Raw genomic sequence first — 25,300 nt, 5'->3', positions numbered from 1 at the left:
CCCCAATATCCACACAGCTATTTTTAGCCTGCTAGCTCAAGCTGAGCTAGCATGTGTCTGTCTGCCTGAGCTGGGAAGCTCATCCCCATCTGCAGTGTAGACATACCTCAGCGGGTTTCATAATGTCTAACTTTGGCATCTGGTCCTTAGTAGCTATTTTTTAGTGGCCCAACAATCCTTAAACACCGGGTTTGAGTTGCTTTTGAGGTCGTTCTTTTTGCTGGTATTCCTTGCGAAGGATCGTGTACAGTAAGTTGATTCCTTTGGGGCAATTTTCCAGTAGGAAGAATTAGGGTTTCATTGGGGTGGAAATTCACCCCAATGCCAAGGCCCAGCACAAGGACTAGACACTATCTAAAACTGCTCAAGGGAGTCCTGAGTGTTGCATTAGCCTTGTGCTGGCCCTTTGCACGGGGTGAATTTCACACTGTATTAGGATCTGTTTGTGTAAGGGTGGGTAAAGTCTTCCATTAAGATACATTTTTCATTTCTATTTGCTCCTCTAGGCTCTGACGAAAAGCAGCCAGGTCAAGAAATGTTCATTTGCTGGAGGCTCAGGTGTTCCTTGGAAGGTGTTTTTCAAACATTTCATCCTTGCTAAGATTGGACTGTGCTGCGTTAATGACATCCCAGGGGCTGGCCAGGCACAGTTGGATGGCAGACTTCTAATTAAGAGGCACCCTTCATGGCTCCTGTCACACTGTCTGGAGTGACTCACAACTGCGAGTGCCAGTCTCAGGTCAGACTGTCAGAAAATAGGGCAGATACCCCAAAATGGTGGCAAATTCTGTGATTAGATTTCACCAAGCCAGTAACAAATGTGCACTCTCAGATCACTAATTTAGTCTTACAATGGAATCACAAACTGTTAGGCTCTCCAGTCTATCTTACTACCCAGACAAAGTGGACTTGATGATGAAAGGTTATATAAACCAAAAACCACATTACATTAGGTTACTCCCAATCCCAAAAGGTCAGTCACTTAACCCAGGTCCATGGATGCTCTCAATCTCACACCAAAGAGAACTCAGGCAGCCAATTTCTCTAGTAAACTAACTAAATGCTTATTAGCTAAGAAAAGAAAACGAGAATTATTGAGAGGTTAAAGCTGGTGAAATATATTACCAGGTGAGTGCAAGTTTGTAAATCCAAACTGGTAGTAGAGATGTAGTAATCTGCTAGGTTTCAGAGTAGCAGCCGTGTTAGGGCTGGTCTACACTATGGGGGAAAATCCATCTTAGATATGCAACTTCAGCTACGTGAATAACGTAGCTGAAGTCGAAGTATCTAAGATCAAATTGCTCACCGTCCTCACGGCGCGGGATCGATGTCCGCGGCTCCCCCTGTCGATTCCGCAACTCCGTTCGGGTTAGTGGAGTTACGGAATCGATATAAGCCCGTTCGGGGATGGATATATCATGTCTAGATGAGACGCGATATATCGATCCCCGAACAATCGATTGTAACCCACCGATACGGCAGGTAGTGAAGACGTACCCTTAGTCTGTATCCGCAAAAAAACAGGAGTACTTGTGGCACCTTAGAGACTAACAAAGTAATCTGCTAGTTTTCCTTCAGTCTCTCAGGGTTACCCAAAATAACATTGGGGATCTCTGCCTGGCATCTGGAATGCTTCTGTGTGAGTGTCCAAATAGTTCAGAGACACAAGATCGTTCCCTGAATCCTTATTTATAGTTTTTTTTTCACACAGAAAGCAATTTGTCCATGATTTTCCCCATGACAGTTTCCTTTGCTGATATGAGTGAGGAATGCATCTTGAATCTTTGACCTTCAATCATTACACCAATGACCGTTTGCTTTGAAGCTAGCCTCTTCTTCATTTGCATCCCCCCAAGGCTTCATCTGCATTTAATGTTTGTTTATTTGGTTACAAGTATATATATCCTGCAAAGGCCTGCCATTAAAAGGAACATTCCATTAGTTTCATGAAGTTTACACATAGAAAAAGTAAATTCTCATTTTAATACTACTACACACTTTTGATCTAGGGTTAATTAAGTATATATATATATAATGTCATGCAATAGCATTCAGCAGGTTACAGATAAGTGAAGTCAATATCATTCAGATTTCCTTTGAATGAAATTAACACTCGAGTGAATTTAGGTCACTTAACATTTCTTTGATATTCACACACAAGTGAATTGGCCTATTGCTCTGACCTGAGCTGGCCTGTCAGGGTCACAGTTCCTTCTGACAAAGTGGGTATTCACCCAGGAAAGCTTATGTTCCAATAGTCTGTTAGTCTATAATGGGGTAGGCAACCTCTGGCACACATGCGAAGGCGGCACGCAAGCTGATTTTCAGTGGCACTCACACTGCCTGGGTCCTGGCCACTGGTCCGGGGGGCTCTGCATTTTAATTTAATTTTAAATGAAGCTTCTTAAACATTTTAAAAATCTTATTTACTTTACATACAACAATAGTTTAGTTATATATTATTGACTTATAGAAAGAGAACTTCTAAAAACATTAAAATGTATTACTGGCACCCGAAACCTTAAATCAGAGTGAATAAATGAAGACTTTGCCCACCACTTCTGAAAGGTTGCCAACCCCTGGGCTCTATAAGGTGCCACAGGACTCTTTGTCGCTTTTTACAGATCCAGACTAACACCGCCACCCCGCTGATACAGTTCCTTCTGGCTGTGTTTGAGGTGGAGCCTTGTTCTGTATCCCAGCAATGGATATCCTCTTTGCTGACCAGTCCCACCTCCCTTGAGTCTCTCTGCCATTTGGAGGAGAGAAAAGGGGGACGATATTTAACATCAAAAGTGAATTTAAAAAAACCCAGCACAATAATGGTCCCTATTTTTGGTAAATCTGGACAGCTGTGAGATTCAAGAACTGTCTTCCTGATTCCTATTCTCTTATTTGGCTCAATGTCACTTTCACTGTGGCAGCTTCTGACGTATCAGCACTTTTAGGGCAGGGCAATCGGCCAGATTCGTTTGCTAGTGTAAATGGGTGCAGCTCCATTGACTCCAATGGAGATTCACTCATTTATTCCAGCAGAGAATTTGGCCCTATTTTTTAATGTATTTATTTATTCATGTAGAGCAGCGGTTCTCAACAGGGAGTCTGCAAGCCCTTTCAAGGGGGCCACAGGCCCCAGCGGCTGAAGCCCCGATCCCTGGCGCTCCCACGGGACTGAAGCTGGTGGAGGCATGGGGCTGAATTCCAGAGCCCCGAGCCTTGGTGCTCCCTGTGGGGCAGAAGCCCTGACCGTATGAGCAGAGTTGGGGATATGGAGGGCATTGCCTCTCCCTCCTCCTGCAGCGCGAGATCACGGCAGTCCTGGGGGCAGCAGCGCTCCCACTCATCTGCCCACCCCCAGCCAAGTCGGAGTTGGGAAGCTGGAGCTGGGCACTGCGGGGCAGCTTCTGGTATGGATGATGCCATGGAGTAGGCAGCAGCAGTGTTCCTTCCTCTCCTGCTGGTTCCCTGGGTTGAAGCTGCTCCTCAGCTCCCAGCCCCTTTTGCTCCCCCAAAGGCAGCTGGTAAGAGCCCCCTGTTTGGGGAGACCCGGCTCCACGGCTGGCAGACCCCTCCGGGAACAGGGACCGCTGGGGAGTCCTCCCAGTGCACAGCCCCTAATACCTCTCTCCCTGCACTCTGAGCTATCCCCTGCCTGCACACAGTCCCAGCTATCCCCTCCCAGCTCCCTGAGCTACCACCCTGCCTGCACACAGCCCCTAGAACCCCCTCCCAGTCTCCTGAACTACCTGCTGCCTGCACACAGCGCCAGCTACCCCTCTCCCTGCAATCTGAGCTACTCCCCTGCCTCCACACAGCCCCTAGTACCCCCTCCCTGCACTCTGAGCTGCCCCTCTGTCTGCATACAGCCCCAGCCATCTCCTCCCTTCCTGTGTCCTGAGCTATCCCCCTGCCTGCATAAAGCGCCAGCTACTCCCTCCCTGCACCCTGAGCTACCCCCCTCCCTGCTCCCTGAGGTGTCCCCTGCCTGAACACAGCCCCAGCTGCTCCCTGAGCTTCCCCTTGTGATGCTATGAGTATAATATAATATCTCATTGAAAGGTGACAGGGCCAGAAAGAGTTAATTAACTCACCTCACCGACTGACCTGACCCATGGGTGAACCTTAAGAACTGGTTAGGAAGATATGTAAATGAATATAGCTTTGAAATGCAAGTCTGCATTGTTGGAGGTAGAAGGGTAGATGTTTGCTCAGGTCTTGGGATGCCAGCAAACAAGACTTGTCTATTGCTATAATTTTAATTCAAAGATCAAAAAAGGAATATTAGCATTTATGATGATACTCAAGTGAAATAGTATTATTGTCTTTGTGTCTCTTTGAAGGTTGTGGTAACCTGTATCTGAACTGTTTAATGGATAAATTACTCTGTGCTAATTGCCAGGATGTTTGGGAGAAGAAGTTAAGCCTATTGTTTTCTCAGGCCAAAAGGCTGCTAGAAATGTATAAGAAGCCTGGGACAAGATCCTTCTTCATCTCCGATCTGCTTTGGGTTTCAAGAGGGGGAAACCTTAAGCCACAAGGATTGAGATCCCCAGTCATTGACTGGAGTCACCCTGAATATGGACATTGGATTATAACCTATGAACTATTTCTGAAAGGACTTTTGGCAACTACAAGCTCACCTCTACTATGTACCTGAACCTCAAGAATTGAATTCAAGTCTGTATGTGTATTGATCCTTTAACCAACACTCTCTCTTTTCTTTTCTAATAAATTTTAGCTTAGTTAATAAGAATTGGCTGTAGCGTGTATTGTGGGTAAGATCTAAGTTATAATTGGACCTGGGTTTATGGCTGATCCTTTGGGATTGGAAGAACCTTTTCTATGATGAGATAAGATTTTCAGGAATCATCATATGTTTGACAGTTGTGTCTGGAGGAGGTCTGAGGCTGGGTACTTTAAGGGAACTGCGTTGTTTGGACTTCTAAGTATCTATTGGGTGTCTGGGAAGTGGGTGGGCGAAGCCCGCCCACTGCTATAGGATCCTCCCCCAGCCTAAGGGGAGGAACCACAGGGCCACAGAACCCACTGAGTTCGGGGGACAACTAATAAAAGAACAGGGACAGGAGTGAGGTCAAAGGGTCATAAGAAGGGAACCTGACGGGACACTGAGCAGAGAACCTCGGACAGCGCCCACTGCTCCTCGAAGGCGTCAAGGGAGCCAGTGGACGCCGCCCAGAAGAACTGGACTTCTAAGTAACCAGTGAGGTACTATAGAAGCTGTTTTGTGCTGGCTTGGTAAATCTAAGTATTGGAATAACCACCAGCGTTTGGGGTTTGTCTGCCCCGTTTTGTTTGCAGTTCACCCTGATTGAGTGACCTCAGCTGGCTCCCATGGGCAGCACCTTCACACCCCTGCCCATGCATAGCCCCAGCTACCCCCTCCCTGCACTCTGAGCTACCCCCCTGCCCGCGCACAGCCCCAACTATCCCCTCCCCGTGTCCTGAGCTACCCACTGCCTGCACACAGCCCCTAGTATCCCCTCCCTGAACCCTGAGCTATCCCCTGCCTGCACACAGCCCCCAGCTACCCCCCTTCCTGCTCCCTGAGCTACCCCCTGCCTGCACACAGCCCCAGCTATCCCCTCCCAGTGTCCTGAGCTACCCCCTGCCTGCACACAGCCCCAGCTATCACCTCCCAGTGTCCTGAGCTATCTCCTGCCTGCACACAGACCCTAGTACTCCCTCCCTGTACTCTGAGCTACCCCCCTGCCTGCACACAGCCCCAGCTACCCCCCACACCCTGAGCTGCCCCCTGTCCCCACACAGCCCCTAATACACTGTTCCTACACCCTGAGCGACACCCCTGCCTGCACACAGCCCCAACTATCCCCTCCCCGTGTCCTGAGCTACCCACTGCCTGCACACAGCCCCTAGTATCCCCTCCTTGAACCCTGAGCTACCCCCCACCTGCACACAGCCCCAGCTACCCCCCACACCCTGAGCTGCCCCCTGTCCCCACACAGCCCCTAAAACACCGTCCCTACACCCTGAGCAATACCCCTGCCTGCACACAGCCCCTAGTACCACCCTTCTCCCTGTGCCCTCAGCTATCCCCCTACCTGCACACAGCCCCTAGCAACTCCCTACCTCCACCCTGAACTACCCCCTGCCCTCACACAGCCCCTAGTGACCCCGTCCCTGCACCCTGAGCTGTTTTCAAATTTTTTGAGCTAAGCCCCCCACCTTTGAGTTATAATTTTTGGTTTTCCCCCCCAGACAGACTGGACGGCCTACTGAGGTGAGTGAGGGGTTGGAGGTGGCACTCCCTCCCTGGACCCCACCAGGCAGCAGTGGCTTGAGCCTTGCTAGCTCCTGCCCCGCCCCAAATAGCAGTCAAACTATGTGTATGGCCAAGTCCCTGCCCCAAGTCCCCCACCCCCACCCCTGCTGGGCTCTGGAGTTTTATAGCATGTTGAGGGGGGCCTCAGAGAGAAAAAAGGTTGAGAACCTCTGATGTAGAGCACTGCGGAAACCTTAGGTGCTCCGAAAACACAACAATGGAAGGAATCTTGTGCTCAGTAAAAGCCTTGACGAATGTGCTGTACAGGAAATGATAGCTGTGTTGTGATCATGCTGTCCGTGCCAGAGCAAGGTTAACTCATTTTGTTACTGATTGTGGTGAGAAGCACTGACTACTCTGTCTGAAGCCAGATACTGGATCTGAGACCATAAAATTGGCTCTTAGAACTGGGAAGATTGGATGTGCTCATGCCAGGACATGATTTTGGGCATCCAATAGATGATTTTAAGGAGGGAGTCCAGTGAGCAAAATTCCCTTCTCAGAGTGAAAATAGCCTCATGATATCCGAGTCTGGTCATTTGTCAGATGATGATGTAACTTAAACCTTATTTAATCACAGCTTTCAGAAACCAGAAGGACTTGTTCTGCGAAAAAAAAATCTTTCATGGAAAGTCATCAAGAACAGGCATTTATTTATCTGAGACCAGACCATTTTCTAGAGCTGAAGGGGTGGGGCGGATGTATCATTTTGGTCCAGACGTACATACAAGTTAGTTTACCAGAAGTAAAGTAAAGCACAGCAGTATCCACTTGAAGCAAAGCCTTTGTGGAACCTGAGTAAGAATGAAAGAGTTGTTAGCTATTTTTCTGTAATTTTGGAAAGTATGGGGATTTATTTCATAAAGAGAGATTTTAGAGGTGTGTGGTGTTTACTAAAAAAATTAGTTAAATCTGAGCTAAAATATTCACAGCACACACAACTACATGCATTTTTCACAGTACATTGATTCAGCTAGTGAGACTTAACAGTAGTTGTCCCCTCCAGACGCTCTGGTGAGAGGTACAGTAGAAATATCTATGTCTGACAGCCTGCCTTACACTTTTTAAGGTAAATTCTCCACATAAAATTGCCATTGAATCAGTTGAGCATATGCTGCCCGGGCTTTATTTGCAATGAATTAAACACCAGCTGTGAGGGAGAGGATGACTGAGCAGAATGGGAGGGTGATATGGAGCCTTCTGTCTTCAACTTACTGATTCAAACCCTGCCCAGTTTGGCTTTTGAGTTTGGTGGGGTGTCAGTCTAATTCCCAGCGGACCAGTGGACACCTCAGAAAAGCTACCACCACAATCACCCTGAACTTTCTCCCATTGCTCTCCCCACAGCAGAGAGGCCAAGGCTGTATAGCCAGAGGTGCCTTGGCAGGGCATTGCCTGGCTTTAGCATGACCAGATCTCCCAATTTTATAGAGACGGTCCCGATTTTTGGTTCTTTTTCTTATATAGGCTCCTATTACCCCGCACCTCCTGTCCTGATTTTTCACACTTGCTGTCTGGTCACCCTACCTGTGCTTCATATGGCCTGTGGTGTGCACGCCTTGTATGGAAAGAGGAAGGTGAGCTGAGTAATTCCTGGTGACTGAGTTGTGGGAAGACTGTGTGGGGCTGTAGACTGCAGGAGTGATGTCCCGGCCCCCAGTGAAGTCAATGGGACCATTGCCACTGATTTCACGGGCGTCAGGAGTTTAGTTTAGGCAGCAGTGAGCTGCGAGAGTGCCCACTGTTGCACAGTGTAAATCTAATAGTGGGATTCTAGCAACGGTCCTGTGAAAACACCACATGGACACAGGAGTTTGAAAGGCCTCCTCCTAATCTTTTATCCATCAATGTCACTGGGAGTTGAAGGCGCTGAGGACTGGGCTCCAAACCAGCCTCGCAGTGTCTTCCTGTTCCACTGCTCGGACCACATGGCCTCTGTTGTGGCCTCCCCTTTTTCTCCGCAAAGAGTCCAGACTGCTAACCTTCAAAGCACCTCCTGATTGTGCCCCTGCCTATCTCCAGCGCTGCCCTCCTTCTCAATCTCTCTCTCATCCCTTCTTCCATGCCACCCGGCTAACTGCTGCTGAGCAGCCCACTACTTTCTGTCTGCTGCAAGCTCCTGGAACCCCGCAGGTTCTGTGACCCATCCAAGCTCACGTGATCAAACCACAGGCTGGTTGGCCTGTGCTGTATTGTTCTGTCTCGTAGCCACTTGTGCCTTAACTGCAGGGTGACCTTATTTGTGGGGAAGGGTTTAAAAAAACAGTCCCCCAGGTAAAGGAAAACACAAGTCTCATCATAAAATCGCATGAGTTGGCAACACTGCAGTGGGCTTCTGGCAATGCTGAGCATTATGCTCTGTAGTATTTGCAGGATTGGGCCCTGCTGTTGTCATTATGGGCTGGCCTGAGCGAGGGCTGGCCTGCAAGCTGCACTGCCCCCGAAATAGCTTCAGAGACACCCCAGTTAGGCACAAATCCCCCTGGTGCTCGCCTCTTGCACTGGGCAGGGAGGTAAACCATCTGCCACAACTTCTCCAGCCTCCAGCTCCAGCCAGCTCTGTGAATGGGCCTGGGAAGGTATTATTCTGCCTTGTATGCACAGCTGCCCATTTTTTGGAGGGAGGCAGGGCACACGGTCCTTGCTTCCTCCCCGCCCCCCAGCTCCCAACAGCAACCTAATCCAAGCAGGTCTTACCCAGCCATGCTCCCCTACTCCCCTGCCTGGCTGCATAAGAACCAGCCAAAAACCTAAAACTATAACCATTTAAAAGAACACGTATTCAAGCTTTGTACCCAGCACCTTGCCTATGCTCTGTGACTGCCTGCTGCATGTCTTTGCCACCCTCCCTCTGCTCCCATCCTACAATAGCTTAATGAGACTACAGAAAAAATCTTTGCACTAGGTAGGCCCTGGATAAACACAGTATGTTATTCTCCAGGGCTGTCGGGCCTTTGTCATTTCCCAGCACAACGTTAAAACATGGGACAGGCTGAAAATTGTTGCTCTGGAGATGAGACGTCTTATGCCAAGACTAATCCTGGGCTGAGTGTTTACCCTCGGCAGGTAGTTGTTAGTTCCCCTCTAGACACCTTGGCTGCAATGCAGTCCCTGGAAACAACCGCGGCTGCAATGCAGCAGCACTCCGTGCTCTGTTACCACTGTCTGGTAATCAGGAGAGGCAGGTCTGAGTACGAGAGAAGAGCCAGAAGGGAAGGGCTGATAGAAAATCTGGTTTAGTTCCTACTTGGGGATCTGCAGAACACTCAGGTAAGAGTCCGGAATTGCCAAACGTGAATCTATTAGGATTTTAAATGTCAGGATGTCCTGATTTTTCTTCATTGAGAATTGGTGCCATTTCTTGACAAGCACTAACTCCTCCTGTCAAGATACTTTGGAGATGGGCACCATAGAAATGTGTGTGTGATGATAAAGAAACTACAACTGCTTTCTGCTCCCCGCCTCGCAGGAGTGAAATTAGAAATGGGCAGATACTGATTAGTCCATCTAGTGCATTGCCCACTCTCCCCTGGGCCCTCGCAGGATGGATCCCGATTGTACATTCTCCAGTGCTGCGTGGGCAGGTGATATCCAAGCGTTGTTTACAGCTACGGGGCAGCTCCGTGGTCAGTCCCCAGCAGAGGCTGCTCTGGGCATAGGCAAGCTAGGCAGCTGTCTGAGGCAGCAGATTCATCAGCAAGTTGGGATATGACCCACCCGGCACTAGATGTCTGTGTGCACCCTGCTGATGCACATTAACAGTTCATTAAAGCACTTTGAGATGGTTCCTCCTGACCCTCCCATGGCATCGGCTGCCTTCTCTAGTGTCCAGACCCATCTATCCTCTGTGTCCTATTCCTCCACCCCATCTGCCCCATGATCTGCTCTCTGCCCCTTTTTCCTAGCCTCCATGTCCTAGTCTCTCCCTACCTCATTTGCCCCTCACTACATCATGAACCCCACCATATCTGTCCTCTGTGTCCTGGTCTCCCCCCGGTCCTGGTCCCCATCCCTTCCCCATGTCCAGACTCTAGTCCCCCTGTATTATCCCCCCATTGTTCCCCCATGTCTTGCATCCCCTGCTTCTCCCAGCCACATGATGGGGACTCTCCATCCTGTGATTTGGTGCCGCTCCACCAGCACTAGTGTTGCCAGGCGTCCAGTGTTCAACCAGAATGCCCGGTCAAAAAGGGACCCCGGCGGGTCTGGTTGGCACCACTGACCAGGCCGTTAAAAGTCTAGTCAGCGATGCAGCGGGGCTAAGGCAGGCTCCCTGCCTGTCCTAGCTTCACACGGCTCCTGGAAGAGGCCACCAGGTCCCTGCAGCCCCGAGGCACATGGGCGGCCAGGGAGGCTCCACCCACTGCCGTGTCCTGAGTGCCGGGTCCGCAGCTCCCGGTGGCCAGGAACCGCGACCAATGGGAGCTGTAGGAGCAGCGCCTAAGGGCAGGAGGGCAGCACGCGGAGCCTCCTTGGCCACCCATGTGCCTAGGGGCTGCAGGGACCTGGTGGCTGCTTCCTGGGAGCCACAGTAAGCACCGCACCCCAAATCCCTTGCCCCAGCCCAGTGAAAGTGAGTGAGGGTGGGGGAGAGCAAGTGACAGAGGAAGGGGAGATGGAGCAAGCGATGGTGGGGCCTCAGAGAAGGGGTGGGCCTCAGGACAGGAGGTGGGGCAGGGGTGTTCGGTTTTGTTCCATTAGAAAGTTGGCAACCATAACCTACGCTGTAGGGTATTTGGATTAACACCCAGTGGGATGTCTTGGGATGGGGTTACCAGAGCCCACCTGGAGAGGGTGCAGGAGATGGAGCCGAACACTGGGAGTCCCAGCACTTGCTGCTTTTGGGGGCAGATCTGTAATGCAGGCCTGGGTAGGGCTGCTGGCTCCTTTGGGGCCCCAGTGGCGGGGTCCTTCCAGGGAAGCCTATTTAAGGAGGAGTTTGCTGCTATATTTGCCACTCTGGCACCCTGAAAGAGAACCGAGTTGGCGGTGGGGACAGGGAGCTGCAGGGTTCACGTCTGTCTGCATGAGACATCCTCTTTGAAATTTTGGTGCTACCACTTTGGTCCCATCCACATTTCTACTGATCCTGGGTGGGAGCAGGGGTCGCTTATCCACCCACCAGGCCAGGACTGTAGCCAGGTTTAGCACCACAGTTCAATCCAGTTTGTGTGGACCAGACTTGAGGGGACTCTGCCCCTTACATCCTTGCTGGGGTCTATGTCCCCTGATCTCTGGGCGTCACGCACAATTGTATAAACCTGGCACCCATGTTAAGGAACTGTCAATGCTCACAGGGTGCACAGTGTCTAGTAGAGGGGGGCAGCACACTGAAGTCCTGTCTACAGGCCTGCTGGCGGAGGCTTCAGGGGGAGAGGGCAAAGGGGGCAATTGCCCAGGGGTCTGGGGGATTTAAAAGGTTGATTGTCTGGAGCAGCCACTGGTTCTCTGGACCAGCAGGTGCTGGGAGATGACAGCAGCATGCTGGGCTGCCCAGCCAGGAGGGAAGTGCCCCGTATCAGACCTTCCAGCTGATTAAGCAGTGACTCAGGATTGTGTCAGGGCTACAGAGACCACCCTGAACTAGAGATCCATTATTATGCAGTGTGTATTACAGCTCTCATCTGTCTCATATTACAGGGTGTTACCTTGACTAGGGCAGACCCCAATTTGCCTTCATCTCATATGCACATGTGCTAGGATCTTTCTGCCGGGGGCAATTATTGGCCTGTGGAAGTTGATGTCTATATCCTACAGTGATGACTACATTAGCTGTACCTACCCTCTGATATCACTGAGTCCAGCTGCTTATTAAGCCTCAAAAAGAGATTAGAGCTTTATTTGAACAAGTGACTTCATGCAGGTTAGGATAAAATTAGGAGCCCTGTCAACCCTCAGGCTTCAAGACATAAGCAAATGAGCCACTGTGATCAGGAAAAACAACAAGTCCTTGTGGCACCTTAAGGGTCCTTATATATAAATATACAGCACATGAAAAGATGGGAATTGCCTTACCAAGTGGGGAGGCAGTGCTAACGAGGCCAATTCAATTAGGGTGAATGTGGCCACAATAGTCTATTACAATATAACTAGCCAGGGCATTGTGGCCATAGTGAGGTTTCTCTGGTGCAGCTTGGAAGGATTGCTGTAGAGACTAGCTGGACTCTCATTCTGCTGCAGTCCAACCCCTGCTGGATGCCTGGCCTTGGAGAAGGTGAATTAGAACTGTGAGATAAAATAAGCTGTAGAGTATTTAATGCTTTCTTGCATGTCCCTTGCTGTGGGATCTTTATACCCAGTTTGAAGACTAGTGCCTCATCTTCTGCCCATGGCCAATTGAGAGCTGCTGGGAATGGAAATTTTTGTCTTTTTTTTTTTTTTTTTTTGCTCCATTGTAGGATAAATGACTTGCTGGAAAGTGGTGAAATCTGTTCTCATACTCTACCTGATCCTCATTCCCATATTTGTCTGGTAAGTATCTACTGCTGGCCTTACTTACCCACTGACTCATACTCTAGGAATGCTCACAGGCAAACACTGCTAGTGATGCATCTCAAATCACTTGGAGGGAGACTAGGTATTTTACTATTACTATTTATACTTTGCATGTATTTCTGGCACTGTTATAATGGCTGTTATGCACCATTCCAGAGAGGGCTGTGTGTCGCCAGTGGTGAAGGGAGCCCTATATATTTAAATGGCTTGCAGTCTGTAAAACACTTGATGTAAATAATACTAATACTTATCCCTAATTTTAAAGCTGGATCCTACTGGACATTAGCCATTCATGATGTGCTTTCACATATGAACAGCAGTAAATTGTAGTTCAAAAATGTTCAGAGGGGTATATCAGTGTCCTCTGCATCAGCTGGTGAATTGGCTAGATAACCTAGAAGGCCTTCTCAGTCTCTGTGCATGATTTGGAGAAAACCTTTAAAAATCCTGTCAAGTGCTGGAAAATATCTTCCTATCTTTTAATGATTTCTCCTGTTACTTGCAGGATGATAGTCTGGAATGGGCCAGTCCACTACCTTCCATACTACCTTCCTTGCCCAGAAATCTTGTAAGTATCCAGTCTGAGATAGAGCTGAAATGATGACTTGCTTAAAGTCACACAGTGAGTCTAGGCAGAGCTGGGACTAGAACTGAGATCATCTAGTTCCTGGTCCTCTTCCCTGCCAACTGGATTATTTATCTATATTGCTGCAGTGCTTAGGAGTCCTAGTCTTGGAGCAGGACCCATTGTGCTACGTGCTGTACGAACGCAGAACAAAAAGAGCTTAGGCCCAGATCCTTACCAGTAGTTAGGCCACTCAGTACCAGTTATTCCATTAGGTGACCTTAGGCGATCACCTAGGGCGCCAGGATTCAGGGGGTGGCATTCTGCACACTCCCCACGGGGCGCGTGGGGGCTTCGGGTTGTGCTCCTGTCACGCCGCTGAAGAAGGGCCCTCCGCCGACGTGCCGCGGAAAACAGCGGCAGGCAATTGAGCTACCACTGATGTTTTGGCAATGACTCCTGCCGTTGCCTGCGGCATTTCAGCGGAGGGTCCTTTGGTGGCACGACGGCAGCAGAACCGGAAGCTTCTGCGTGCCCTGTGGGGTGTGCACAAAATGCTTCCCTCAGCCCCCCCCCCCAATTCTGCCTATGGCACCAGAAACCCTGGGACTGCTACTGAGGCCACTTACTTCCATTGATTTCAATGCGAGTTAGGGGCCTAAATACCTTTGTGAAGCTGGGCCTTACCTTTAAGTAACCATAGTGGCCTTCTGTCCTTAGTCCGTGGAGTTAGACAATATCATTCCCCACCCCATGTCACAGTCTATTGTTCTTGTTGATGCTCCCATTACTTAGATATGGGAAACACAACATTCTGTAGAGAGAATAAGAATCTAGACATTTCGGGTTGCTTCTCAATATACCCAGCTTGAAACATTCACTGTCCATTAAGATGTATACGCCTCTAAAAGCCATTTTATACTGGGATCTGTTCCAGCTGATGGAATGGCTCCCTTCCCTCTTCTTTCTTTAACAGGTCATGTGTTCATAGTTTAATAAAGGCACAGAGAGCTGCATGCAATCACTCTGTTGCTCTCTCGCCTGTAGTTCCTCATCTCCCTCTGGTATTTTATTTTATTTTTTACACTCCATAACCATGTTATTTGGCTCTGTAAAGCAATTTGGGATACAGAGTGTATGAAATCAAGCAGTTCTGAATGGCTACAAACAGCGCCAACCTGCTGCGTGAGCTCAGCATCTGCCCATGTTACCTTTAAACAAATCTAGTGCAGCTGGTGGTGAAAGGAAATCAAATGGAGGGCATCTTGGTTAAGCCTTCAGGTAATGAAATCCAAGCAGGCTGTGAATTTGTGGCTTAGTGATGTTGGAAATCACCCCAATCTGCTTTTTAAATAGGTTTGATGCTGGCTGCAGCAATGCAAAGTGCTGACCCCATTGCAACGAAAGCTGTTAGCCCAGGGCAGGTGCGGTTAGGAAGTGATATGTCAGTTCTCAGAAATATAGGGGCAGGTTCTGTGTTGCTTCTCCTGAGCGGTCTAGAGCGTACCACCTGTGGGGGAGAAGGCAGGGTAAAGATGGCTATAAACTGCCCTCATATGCCCTCGTTCTGGGCAGCTGCAGGGGCCAGGATGCTCCGACATAAGTTAGAGCAGCTCTGGGGTCTCTAAGCCTCCCCATGGCTGTCTGTGACCTGGAATCCCTGTACTGCTGGATGCTCTGGGCATGCCCCATGTCTGCTTCCTATGACAGAGCCTGCAGTGGGGTAGGGGGTAGTGGAGGGCTGTCTGCATCAGCCTTCTGCTGCTCCTGTGGCCAGTGGAATTCTGCTGCAGCTCCTCGACAGTCCAAATAGGAGCTAGAGTCGGCACTGATCAGAATCTATAGTTTTTCTGTTTTGTCTTCCCTCCATTACAGGTTAGAATTTAGCTTTGATTTTGTGTAGCTGCTGCTGGGATCTGTAAGAGAAGCTTGGCTTCTTCGTGGCCCTTAAGTTCTCACCAGTAATGAAGAACTGGAACTTTGGTGTCACACAATCTTGTTGGTGCAGAGGAGAAGCCAGTACTAGCTGTTCTGGTGCTGCAGGGCTAAGAGGAGGACAAATGTCCTTTGGCCAGCAGATGGGAGTGGAAACCTTAGCCCTGCTAAGTAGCACTTCTGCTAGCATTCCAAGGGGGCTTCAGGGGGAATGCTTGTGTACATGTGACTGCACGTGAGTCAGGCTTGGATTCCCTGACCCACTCTCCTCCCTTTACATCACAAACCCTGTCTCTCCCCAGGTAAAAATTCCTCCAGTGTCAGGGGGTGCCCCAGCAGGTACAGAGCCAGCGATGTGCAGTGCACTCTGACAATCCCTTGCTAGCCTCTAGTCCATTAGCTTATTGCCCTGAGGCTCTAGCCTTCTCCTGATTTTCCCCCAGAGAATCTAGGTGCTGTAAAGGATTCCCTGGGGTTGTGTAGTGAGATGCCATTTTAAAGGAGTGGTTTCTCTAACCGCGCTCGAAGCTTTACCTAAAGAGGCAATGCACACAGCCCACTGCCAGGCAATGCAGCTTGTGAGGTAGGAGCAACCAGATCCTGTGCTTTGAGGAGTATTTGGTGCAAGGACCGATCCTGAAACTGACCTGCCCCGTCGTGTCAAGGAGAATGTACAGACCTTTCCCTTTCCTTCTTCTCACACAGCTCCATGAAACTACAATATGCAGAAGAGAAGACCGTCCAGCTTTTCCCTGAGTAAGCACCAATCTTTGTAAGGTCTCCCCTTTGAAATGCTTTTCCTCTCCTCCAGGCCTAGTCCTCCATTAGTCAGTGGGTTTTTGTTCTCCTTTGCAGGCTGTTTTATCCTCAGCCCAGATCACTGGATCAGAAGTAAGTTTCCTCCTGATTCTGCGACCCCCATCCCAACAACTGACGCAAGTAGACCACTGTCTTCAATTTGGGATGCTCAAGGTCTCTCAGGATGATAGGTCAGATTGTAATACCTTTAATCACACCGAACAGCACCTTACTCTGAGTAGGCTAATTGAAGTTAATGAGACTACTTATGGAGCAAGATACTACTCCACATGAGTAACGGTAACAGAACACAGCCTCATGAAGACAGATGGATGGCTGTCTCTCATCCCCAGGCTGATGCATTATCTTCCAAGTATTTTGGTGTTTGGTGTCTTTGGCCCCATTCTCTTATAATCCTCCCCCATTAGCTAGTGAGGAATGACTAGTTAGGTGCTCAGATGCTACAGTGATGGGCAATGGTATAAAACCCCAAGAGGAAGTTTCAGTTCCTTTTGGGTACATACATTGCAAGGATCCTTCCAAATCCTAATGATTTCCATAGTGATGACTTACCAGATTGAAAAGTACAGTCACTAATCTCCCCCTGGCTCCCCCTTTGCAGGAGTGGGCCCAAAGGGAGCAGTGTGTCTGATGTCCCTAACAAGTTCCCTTCATTATACACCATTTTAACACACAATGTGTGTGTATCTCCATCCATGTTTGCATCCCAATTGCTGTTTTGCTAGGACACATTGGGCCTAATTCTCCTCTCACTCATGCAGTGTAAATTGAGAGTAACTGCAGTGAAGTCAATGGAGTGTTATTGGTGTAAGTGAGAGGAGAAACTAGCCCCTTGTGTTTGTATTTTATAGCAGCTTTTGGTGTGAAATGTTTCCGGGGGGGAGGAGCTAATTAGTGGTTACACTGTGCTACCCTGGGTGTATAAATACCATGGAGAATGAGTCACCCAGAGAGATCCAGTGAAGCCCTTTGTAACGAAACAAAATCTGATACAAGGGATAAACTCCCAGGGTGTCCAAAAATAAGACTTCAGGTAAGAGAAGATCTTGGTTAAATGAATGTTTGTTTTCTACATACAAAACCGAATTCTATTCTTCCGCCCCCATCAGTTCCTGAATTTATTTTGTCTCGCTATCATTAGACTCCCATGATGTACAAGGAAGTTGCACTCAACGCTCAAACATTGTGTCCAATCAGACTGAATCTGCTGCAGGAGAGCTACAATCTAATACAACGTTGACGCTCAAACATTGTGTCCAATCAGACTGAATCTGCTGCAGGAGAGCTACAATCTAATACAACGTTGGCCCCCAAGCTGTTCCCCCTGGTTCCTTGAACCCAGCTTATGTGCCCTCTGTGGCCTTAAGGCATCGAGGCTGGAAGGTGGGGTCAGGAAGACAGCTGCATGCTGACATAGTCCCAAAACATGGCCAAACAAGGCATCTGTTAAGTCTCAGCAACAAATAGCTGTGGGGCATAGTCTGGAGAAGATTCTGGCAGCCCAGGGCCAGCCAAGCATCATAAAACACATTTCATTCTTCTTTCTACACTAAGGGCTGTTGGCACGGGCGCTGGAGTATTTAAATGAGATGTAAGTGAACTACTGTGGTCAGGAGTAACAGGCCTCTGTTAGATGTGCATGAGATGCTTACGCTGCCCAAGTGGAAGAAAGTATGGATTTCATGTAGCTTTGTTACATGTCTGAATGCTGGACCAGGTATAAAAGCATTAGCTATGATCCAACATATGAACTACATTTCCAAGCTGAGATAATACAGTGCCACACCACAGATTGTCTTTTCATAACCATGGCAACGGGGCAGTTTTTTGTTTAATTTTGCATATATTTTAAATCCATATGCAGCAATCTCTAGCAGGCCTGCAACAAATATATAAGGATGGCATGTGTGGCCTCCTCCTGTGTGGAGTTCAGTGGCCCTGTGCAGAGATCCCATGGACTTAAGTATGACCTAAGTGAAGCATGGACCTTTTTTCTAGCCCCTCTGCACAGGACTGGATTTCATCCTAGGAAAAGAAATTCAAAGCCTGATGTATCCTGCTCTGAGGCCTCATGCAATGAGGTGATGGAAGTAGCTGGAGAGATTCATACAGTTATGAATAAGGCCGCGTGTCTGTCACGGAAATCATGGACTTTTGCAGCAGCCAGCATGGCTGGCTTAGGGGCTGCCCAAATACTCAGGCAGCCTCTGGGCCAGCAGCAGCAGTTTAGGTGTGGGAGAGGGCTCAGGGCTGGGGTGCAGGGCAGTGGTTACTTGGGGGGGCAGGATGGCTCCCCGGAAGTGGCTGGCATGACTCCACAACTCCTGACCTAGGTGAGGGGTTAGGGGGCTCTGCATGCTGTCCCTGCTTGCAGGCACCATCCCGGCAGTGTCCATTGGCTGTGATTCCCAGCCAACAGAAGCTGCGGAACCGGAGCTCAGCAGGGGCAGTGTACGGAGTCCCCCTGGCCTTGCTTCCCCCGAGGAGCTGCAGGGACACACAGAGCTGGGTAGGGAGCCTGCTAGCCCTACCAAGCCCCTCCCTGCCCAGTGTCAGCCAGGGTCCTGGGCCACGTGCCACCACCCAGTCCCCCCTGCACCAGCAGAGGTCCCAGGCCACTCCCCACAGCACCTGCAGTGCCCCCAGACTGCCTTTCCCCCTGCAGCACCAAGGGCCCTGGCCCAAGTTTTAGTTACAGGTAAATAGTACAAATCATGGCTAGGTCACGGGCTGTGAATTTTTGTTTACTGCCCATGACCTGTCCGTGACTTTTACTTAAAAATACCCCTGACTAAAATGTAGCCTTAGTTATGAAGCCTCCAGGCTGCTGTGAGGGAAAATTCACAGTGGGGGAGACTGGCATGTTTCATGTACAGTGGAACTGGAAGGGTTAACTATTGACTTCACACATGCATTATCCAGCTGGGCTCAGACCAAAGGGGCCTGTTTCCTTTTGTTTACCGCCCTTCTCTTCTTCCTTCAGGCGCCGGGATGTGCTGACTCTCACGCCTTGGCTGGCCCCCATTGTTTGGGAAGGAACTTTCAACTCCGAACTCCTGGACAGTGCCTACAAGCCATTGAACCTCACCATAGGGGTGACAGCCTTTGCCATTGGCAAGTAAGTGTTGCCCAGTGGTTCCAGTTCGTGAGGCAAAAGGCTCACCTCTTCCCAGCCAGCATTGGTCCTGCCATAGATTGGTGCCCTGTGACTGTGGAGCAGTGAGACCAAGAGGATGGCGAAGGTGGAATTAAAGTTGCTCTTCAGGGAAGAAAGAGCAGTCTAACACGGGCTAGAGATCTGGGATCAGGAACAACCTTTTATGCATGCTCAAGTTTCCCCTTCATAAAAGTAAGGGCATTGTAGCCTGTTTGGTAGCAGTGGCACTGGCTAGAGCCTGGACTGGTGGACTTGGCTAGAAATGGGCATCATCATCATCATCGTAATACCTAGCTCTCATCACACTTGTCAACAGTAGGTCACAAATGACTTTATGCCATTAGCCCCATTTTACAGATGGGTAAACTGAGACCTAGAGTGGGGAAATGACTTGCTCAAGGTCACTCAGCAGGCTAGTGACAGCCGGGAGTAGAACGCAGGTTTCCAGAGTCCTCATCCAGTGTTCTAGCCCCTAGACCATGCTACCTCCTGATAGAACTTTATCGTCCTGAACCTACTTGAGCTATTGCTGTCTATCAGGCCTCCTGTGTTAACACCGGTGCTAGTCCAGTGCCACACCTCCTCTGGAAAGAGACTAAGGCCAGGTCCACGCTACCAGCACAGCTATGTCAGGCCTGGCCTATACTTAAAAGTTAGGTTGGCATGAATCACACCTGAGCGCCATAGCTATGCCAACTCTACCCATGGTGTAGATCTTGCTAGGTCTTACATCACTCTAGCTACTGCTGCTTGGGGAGCTGGATGACCTACACCCCTTCCATCACTATAGGATGCATCTACACTATGGCATCACAGCGGCACAGTTATGGAGGTGCCGTCATGCCACTAAAGTGCCCAAACTGCAGCTTTGTGATCTCTGACACTGTCCTGGCAGAGTCCCTGATGAAGATGCATCTCTATGGGCAAAACTGCATGTACACTAGTATAGCTTGTTTCACTCATGGGGTGTGTGTGTTACGATACCAGTACAAAGTGCAGCTTTGCCAGCATAGCTGCGTCCACACTGGAAGCGCTTTGCCAGTGTAGCATATGGGTATTCCTATACTTGGTGAAGCCTTCTAGAGTAGACAAGGCCTTACAAGAAGGGATAAGTATTATAGGGATAAGTATCCACTAGTGTGTAAGCTAAGACCACCAACCTCCCTTTGCTAGTATAATCTAACTCAGACTTAGGGTGACCAGATGTCCTGATTTTTATCAGGACAGTCCTGATATTTGGGGCTTTTTCTTATATAGGGTCCTATTACCCCATCCCGATTTTTCACACTTGCTGTCTGGTCACCCTACTCAGACTTGATCATCTCCATCTGGTGTGCAATAACCTGCCTTGCCAGCCATCAACCCCCCAATTTTAGAGACTCCCAGAAACATCAGATGCAATGTCATGCAGACTTTAAATTAAACATGGTTTTGGTGCTGAGTGTAAGTCTAATGACTCCCCAGTGACTTCCCCCATCTGCCAAACTGGACCCACATGGGTGATCATTAGATAGTATGAGAAGAGACTCCTTCTGTGATGGAAAGACCTGCTGCATGCTCTGAGCCAGGAGCACGTGTCACCGCTGCCCCCTATGATCATTGACACCCCCACAGATCAGACTGATTATATGCACAGTGCAATGGAGGTGCAATTGCAGTATGTGTAGACACACCTGAGCTAGCTTTAGTCAGGCTAGCTTGGGTGCTAATAGCAGTGAAGCTGTGGAGCACAGGCTGCAGTTGGCATCTTAGCTGGCCAGTGCTTGCTGCAGCTTGACTGCCATTGGGACCTGAGCTAGCTAGATTAAAGCTCGCTTGTATATGTCTACACATGCAGCAGTCACACGTCTGACTGTAGTATTAGACATACCGTAAATGGCCCCACAAGCTGTGAGGCCACAGAGCAGCATAGTCAGTAATTTTGAAAGTCCATCCCAGGTTCTCTGTGAGAATAGCGAGAGCTGGGACATGTGGGATTTCTAGTTCACTTCAGATAGTTGACTGGCCAAGGCATGTTCTTTCTTGTCTCTCTGTCCTCAGCTAAAGTAGTGCTATTCCAACCCATTGTGCTTGTAATGTGCCCATTGCTATAGCAGTATCTAGGCAAAACTCTTCCTACCACATCATAGTGTATTAAAGACTCCCAGTAACCTGGGTCACGGCCCTTCTCCCCAATGACGCTATACATCAATGCCTTTGTGTCTGCACAGGTACACCATGTTTGTGGGCCGCTTTGTGGAGTCGGCGGAGAAGCTCTTCATGAAGGGCTATTGGGTGAACTACTACATCTTCACCAACAACCCCCAGGCGATCCCTAGAGTCCAGCTGCAGCCCGGCCGGAGCCTCAGCATCGTCCCCATCAAAAAATACTCTCACTGGCAGGAGATTTCCATGCGCAGGATGGAGGCAATAAACAGGCACATCGCAGAGGTGAGCCACCGGGAGGTGAACTACCTTTTCTGCCTGGACATCGACATGGTGTTTCACAACCCATGGGGGGTGGAGACTCTGGGTGAGATGGTAGCGGCCATACACCCTGGGTACTACAACGTCCCTCGCAGCCAGTTCCCTTATGAGAGGAGGAGCAATTCCGCTGCCTTCATCCCTGACAGCCAGGGGGACTTCTACTATGCAGGAGCCGTCTTCGGCGGGCTGGTCAAGCAGGTGTACGAGTTCACCAGGGCCTGCCACATGACCATCCTGGCAGACAAAGCCAATGGGATCATGGCGGCCTGGCAGGAGGAGAGCCACCTCAACAGGCACTTCTTTTCCCACAAGCCCTCAAAGCTCCTCTCCCCGGAGTATGTGTGGGATGACACCAAGCCCAGGCCGCCTGAAATGCGCCTGATACGCTTCTCCACAGTGAATAAGGACTACAAGGAGATACGGGACTGAGGTGTCTAGCCCTCTTTTTAAACCATGGAATCAGGTCCTTGATCTGCTGCCAGTGAAGGATGTATCCCAGTCAGTGTTTCGGCTCCCCTCTGTGAATGGATTGTGGAGCTGGCACTGGGAACGCCAGCTGGTTCAGCTTAGAGATGGTGTAAGGTACTTGTGGAGAATGGTGCGATGATGCCACAGTGATGGTGACTCCTTGATCTACTTGAAAGGATCTACTTGATTCCTCTTCCCTGTAAATCTGGGGGCTGCCATTGCCCGGATGGTGGCCTTTTGCCAAGCGATACCAAAGCTTAGAGTCCCCTGTGTGCTGGTTTAAAAGAAAAACACCCACATTGTAGTTTGGTCTGAGACTGGACAATAAAGCGACCATCAGCCCCGTCAAACCTCAGCCCTGAATGGAAAGGTGCAGTTAACTTTCATGATGTTTTTCACACTCCAGAAGTGTCTAATACTCTGAACAAGGCTCAACTTGTAATTAGCCTGGGGAACTCATTGCCACAAGGCATTGTTGAGACCAAGAATTTAGCAGGATTCAAAAAAAGATTAATGTGCAATCTGGATAAGGAGAATATTCACAATTATGGCAAAAGAATAAACAAGGAGGGAATATAAACCCTCATAGTGCAGGGCATAAACCAACCTCCAATGATTGGGGTCCTAAGGAAGCTTTCCCTGGGAGCAGGTTTTTCTTTAGCTGCCTCCCACAGGGTTTATTGCACCTTCCTCTGAAGCACCTCGTTCCAGCCACTGTCAGAGACAGGCTACTCAACTAGACAGAAAAAATGATCTTATCCTCTCTGCCATTTCCTGTGTTCCTCATATCCAGCCCAGTTTTGCAGACCTAAGAGATCTGAACAAATCAGATACAGCTCAGGCCAGCATCTGAATGTCTGCATGCATATCTCAACCGAAGCTGACTTGTGAACCATAGAGAAGGTTCAGAGGTCTCTGTGGATCATTCAGTCTTCTCTGATAAAGGAAAATTTGACATTGAGGTGTCCAGGCGGATCCCACTATTCAGTCCATTCCAGTGTTCCCAAGCAATGTAAAACAAATTGGCTAGAAGCTGCCAGCTTGCTGGAAGTAGACAGTAACACCTAATGTGTTGTAGCAAATTGGTTAATTTTGCTTTGTCTTGTTAATGAAATATTGTAGTGAAATGTCAAGTTCTACTGTGGGGCTCCCTCCTCCAGCTGAATAATCTTCATGTGACAGTCAGAGGAGGGGGAGTGGAGGTGGGCCGAGGTTACTATTTGTTTGACATAAGAACACGGAGAAGTAAATCTTGTTACTATGCAGCCTCAGAACCCGACTCTTCCTCTGGAACCAGAAGAGAAATACAAATGCAGGAAAACAAGAGTCACCTGCAACGGTGGCTGCCTAACAGGCTCAAATGCCACCCACCCTGCTGAAGCACCTGTGCCATAAGCATCTTTCTAATAGCTCCTGAGGAATGAGACCAAAGAAAAATGCATGTCTTTGCCACGTTCATTTAATGTGAGAAGCGAGAGAGACCATGGGGAAGAGCAGAGAATGCTGGAGCACAGCTCTGCTCCTGCACTGGAAAGCAAGGATGGGAGGGGGCAGAGGTGACAGGGCTAAGCTGTCTGTTTCCAAGGAAACAATTCAAAAAAGACTCATTTGGCAAGAGAGGGAGGGAAGAGCCAGCTGGCGACTCTTGCCTCAGATAATTGTTAAATGGCAGCAAATCAAGTGGTTCCATTTCCAAATGCGAGTGGCTTACGAGGCTATTCTAGTCTCATGTTTGCAGGCTCTCATTGTCACTCAGGTGTGTCAGGGTGGGCATTTACCTGCTGCAGTGCATGTTAGAAAGCCCCTGGGCATGCCCATAAAACGTATAACAATGGAAAACACCGCCCCCCGCCAATCATCACCAGCTGGACACATTGGGCTCCCCTGTGATGCTTTCTTCATTAGTGCTTGGATGCTGAGGTGAGCGACACCTTAGAGATATATTTGGATCCCCTATTAAAGTGCCCACCTTGGAGAATTGTGCTTCTTGTCCCTTCCTCGGAACTCAGCTCTGCATGGACCAGGAAGCCAAGGGAAAAGCCCCATCCTATTTTAACCCTTAGTCCTACACTCCTCCCCACCCCCCAAGAGCTATGGCTATTGTTTATTATTTATACTGTAGTCGTGCTTGGAGATCCCAACCAAGTTCAGGCCCCCAGGGTGCTGTACACATATGGATTAATGGGTTATCAGACCAGAATGGACTATTGGCCTCAACTAGTCTGATCTCCTGCATACACCAGGCCACTGAATTTCACCCAGTGTGGCCTGTGTCAAGCCCGTAACTTGTGGTTGAGCTAGAGAGTATCTCATAGACAGGGATCCAGTTTTGGCTTGAAGACTTAGTGATGGAGAATCCACCTCTGCCCTAGGTCAGGTGTTTCACTGGTTAATTACCCTCACTGTTAAAAATGTGTGTCTTTTATTTCCCATTTGAATTTGTCCAGCTTCAGCCTCCAGCCATGGGATCTCGTTCTGCCTTTGTCTGTTACATTAAAATGCCCTTTGCTATCAGAAATCTTCTTCCCTCCAAGGTTTCCAGACTGTTACCATGTCACCTCTCCATCCCCCCCACACGCAGTGAGCAGCAGTCCCTGCCTCAGGGCTGTGCAGAGGGGATAGTATCTGCTTTCATGACAGCTGCTTATGGGGCCTCCGTTAAAGGTGTCTGTATCCAACTGTTTGAGAAAAGTTGCAGTTTGCTTCCCAGTCTGCTGCCAACCTAGTGCTTCCCAGCCCGCAGTCAGCCCCATGATTGGCATAGCATAGGGTCTAAGGTGTACCATGACATAGGCCGCATCATCCCTGGCAGGCCCACATGCCACAGCATCTCCCTAGGGCTGCCCTCCTGTCATTCAGCCTGCTCCGTGAATAGCCTCAGCGGGGCTGCAGTTTGTAACTCTGCCTGGTGGGTCTCTCTGCATCCAGGCAGCAGGGCTGTGTGACAGGCAAGACGCACGCTCTGCCTGGAGTGGGGCTGGATTAGCTCATGCTGGCTGAGCTCCTCCTTTAAGGGACAGGAACCAGTCCTCTGCCATCACCTCTTCTTGCTTGGCCCCTGCGGAGCCAAGAATACTTCCTTCCCCCAACACTA

The 25,300-nt window shown here is 49.3% G+C and overlaps 2 protein-coding genes across 9 annotated transcripts in view; both read left to right on the top strand.

Annotated features, from left to right (window-relative positions):
* The window catches only part of CCDC180 (coiled-coil domain containing 180), a 51,255-nt gene extending 46,880 nt beyond the window's left edge, over nt 1-4,375 (top strand). For both annotated transcript variants that reach the window (XR_003996746.1, XR_003996744.1), the window contains exons 40-41: nt 507-739; nt 4,341-4,375. The gene's annotated coding sequence lies outside the window, so the exon portion shown is untranslated. The remainder of the gene's footprint in view (nt 1-506; nt 740-4,340) is intronic.
* Nucleotides 4,376-5,182: 807 nt separating this feature from the next.
* Nucleotides 5,183-22,293, top strand: GBGT1 (globoside alpha-1,3-N-acetylgalactosaminyltransferase 1 (FORS blood group)). Of its 7 annotated transcripts, none has more exons than XM_030535808.1 (7): nt 5,183-5,226; nt 12,700-12,772; nt 13,302-13,364; nt 16,002-16,052; nt 16,152-16,187; nt 19,099-19,233; nt 21,483-22,293. In XM_030535808.1, exons 2-7 carry the CDS (start codon nt 12,705-12,707, stop codon nt 22,165-22,167), a joined length of 1,038 nt encoding a protein of 345 aa, XP_030391668.1. In that variant the 5' UTR covers nt 5,183-5,226; nt 12,700-12,704; the 3' UTR covers nt 22,168-22,293. The 7 variants fall into 7 exon arrangements, with proteins under 7 accessions (XP_030391668.1, XP_030391666.1, XP_030391667.1 ...); XM_030535806.1 differs by lacking the exon at nt 5,183-5,226 and adding an exon at nt 7,390-7,878; XM_030535807.1 differs by lacking the exon at nt 5,183-5,226 and adding an exon at nt 8,827-9,571.
* The last annotated feature ends 3,007 nt before the right edge of the window (nt 22,294-25,300 follow it).

Source organism: Gopherus evgoodei, chromosome 16 (genome assembly GCF_007399415.2).
Source record: "Gopherus evgoodei ecotype Sinaloan lineage chromosome 16, rGopEvg1_v1.p, whole genome shotgun sequence".
In the NCBI taxonomy this organism is placed as follows: Eukaryota; Metazoa; Chordata; order Testudines; family Testudinidae; genus Gopherus; species Gopherus evgoodei.
Note: the sequence above shows the minus strand (reverse complement) of the source record. Positions and strands in the feature narration are given on the sequence as shown.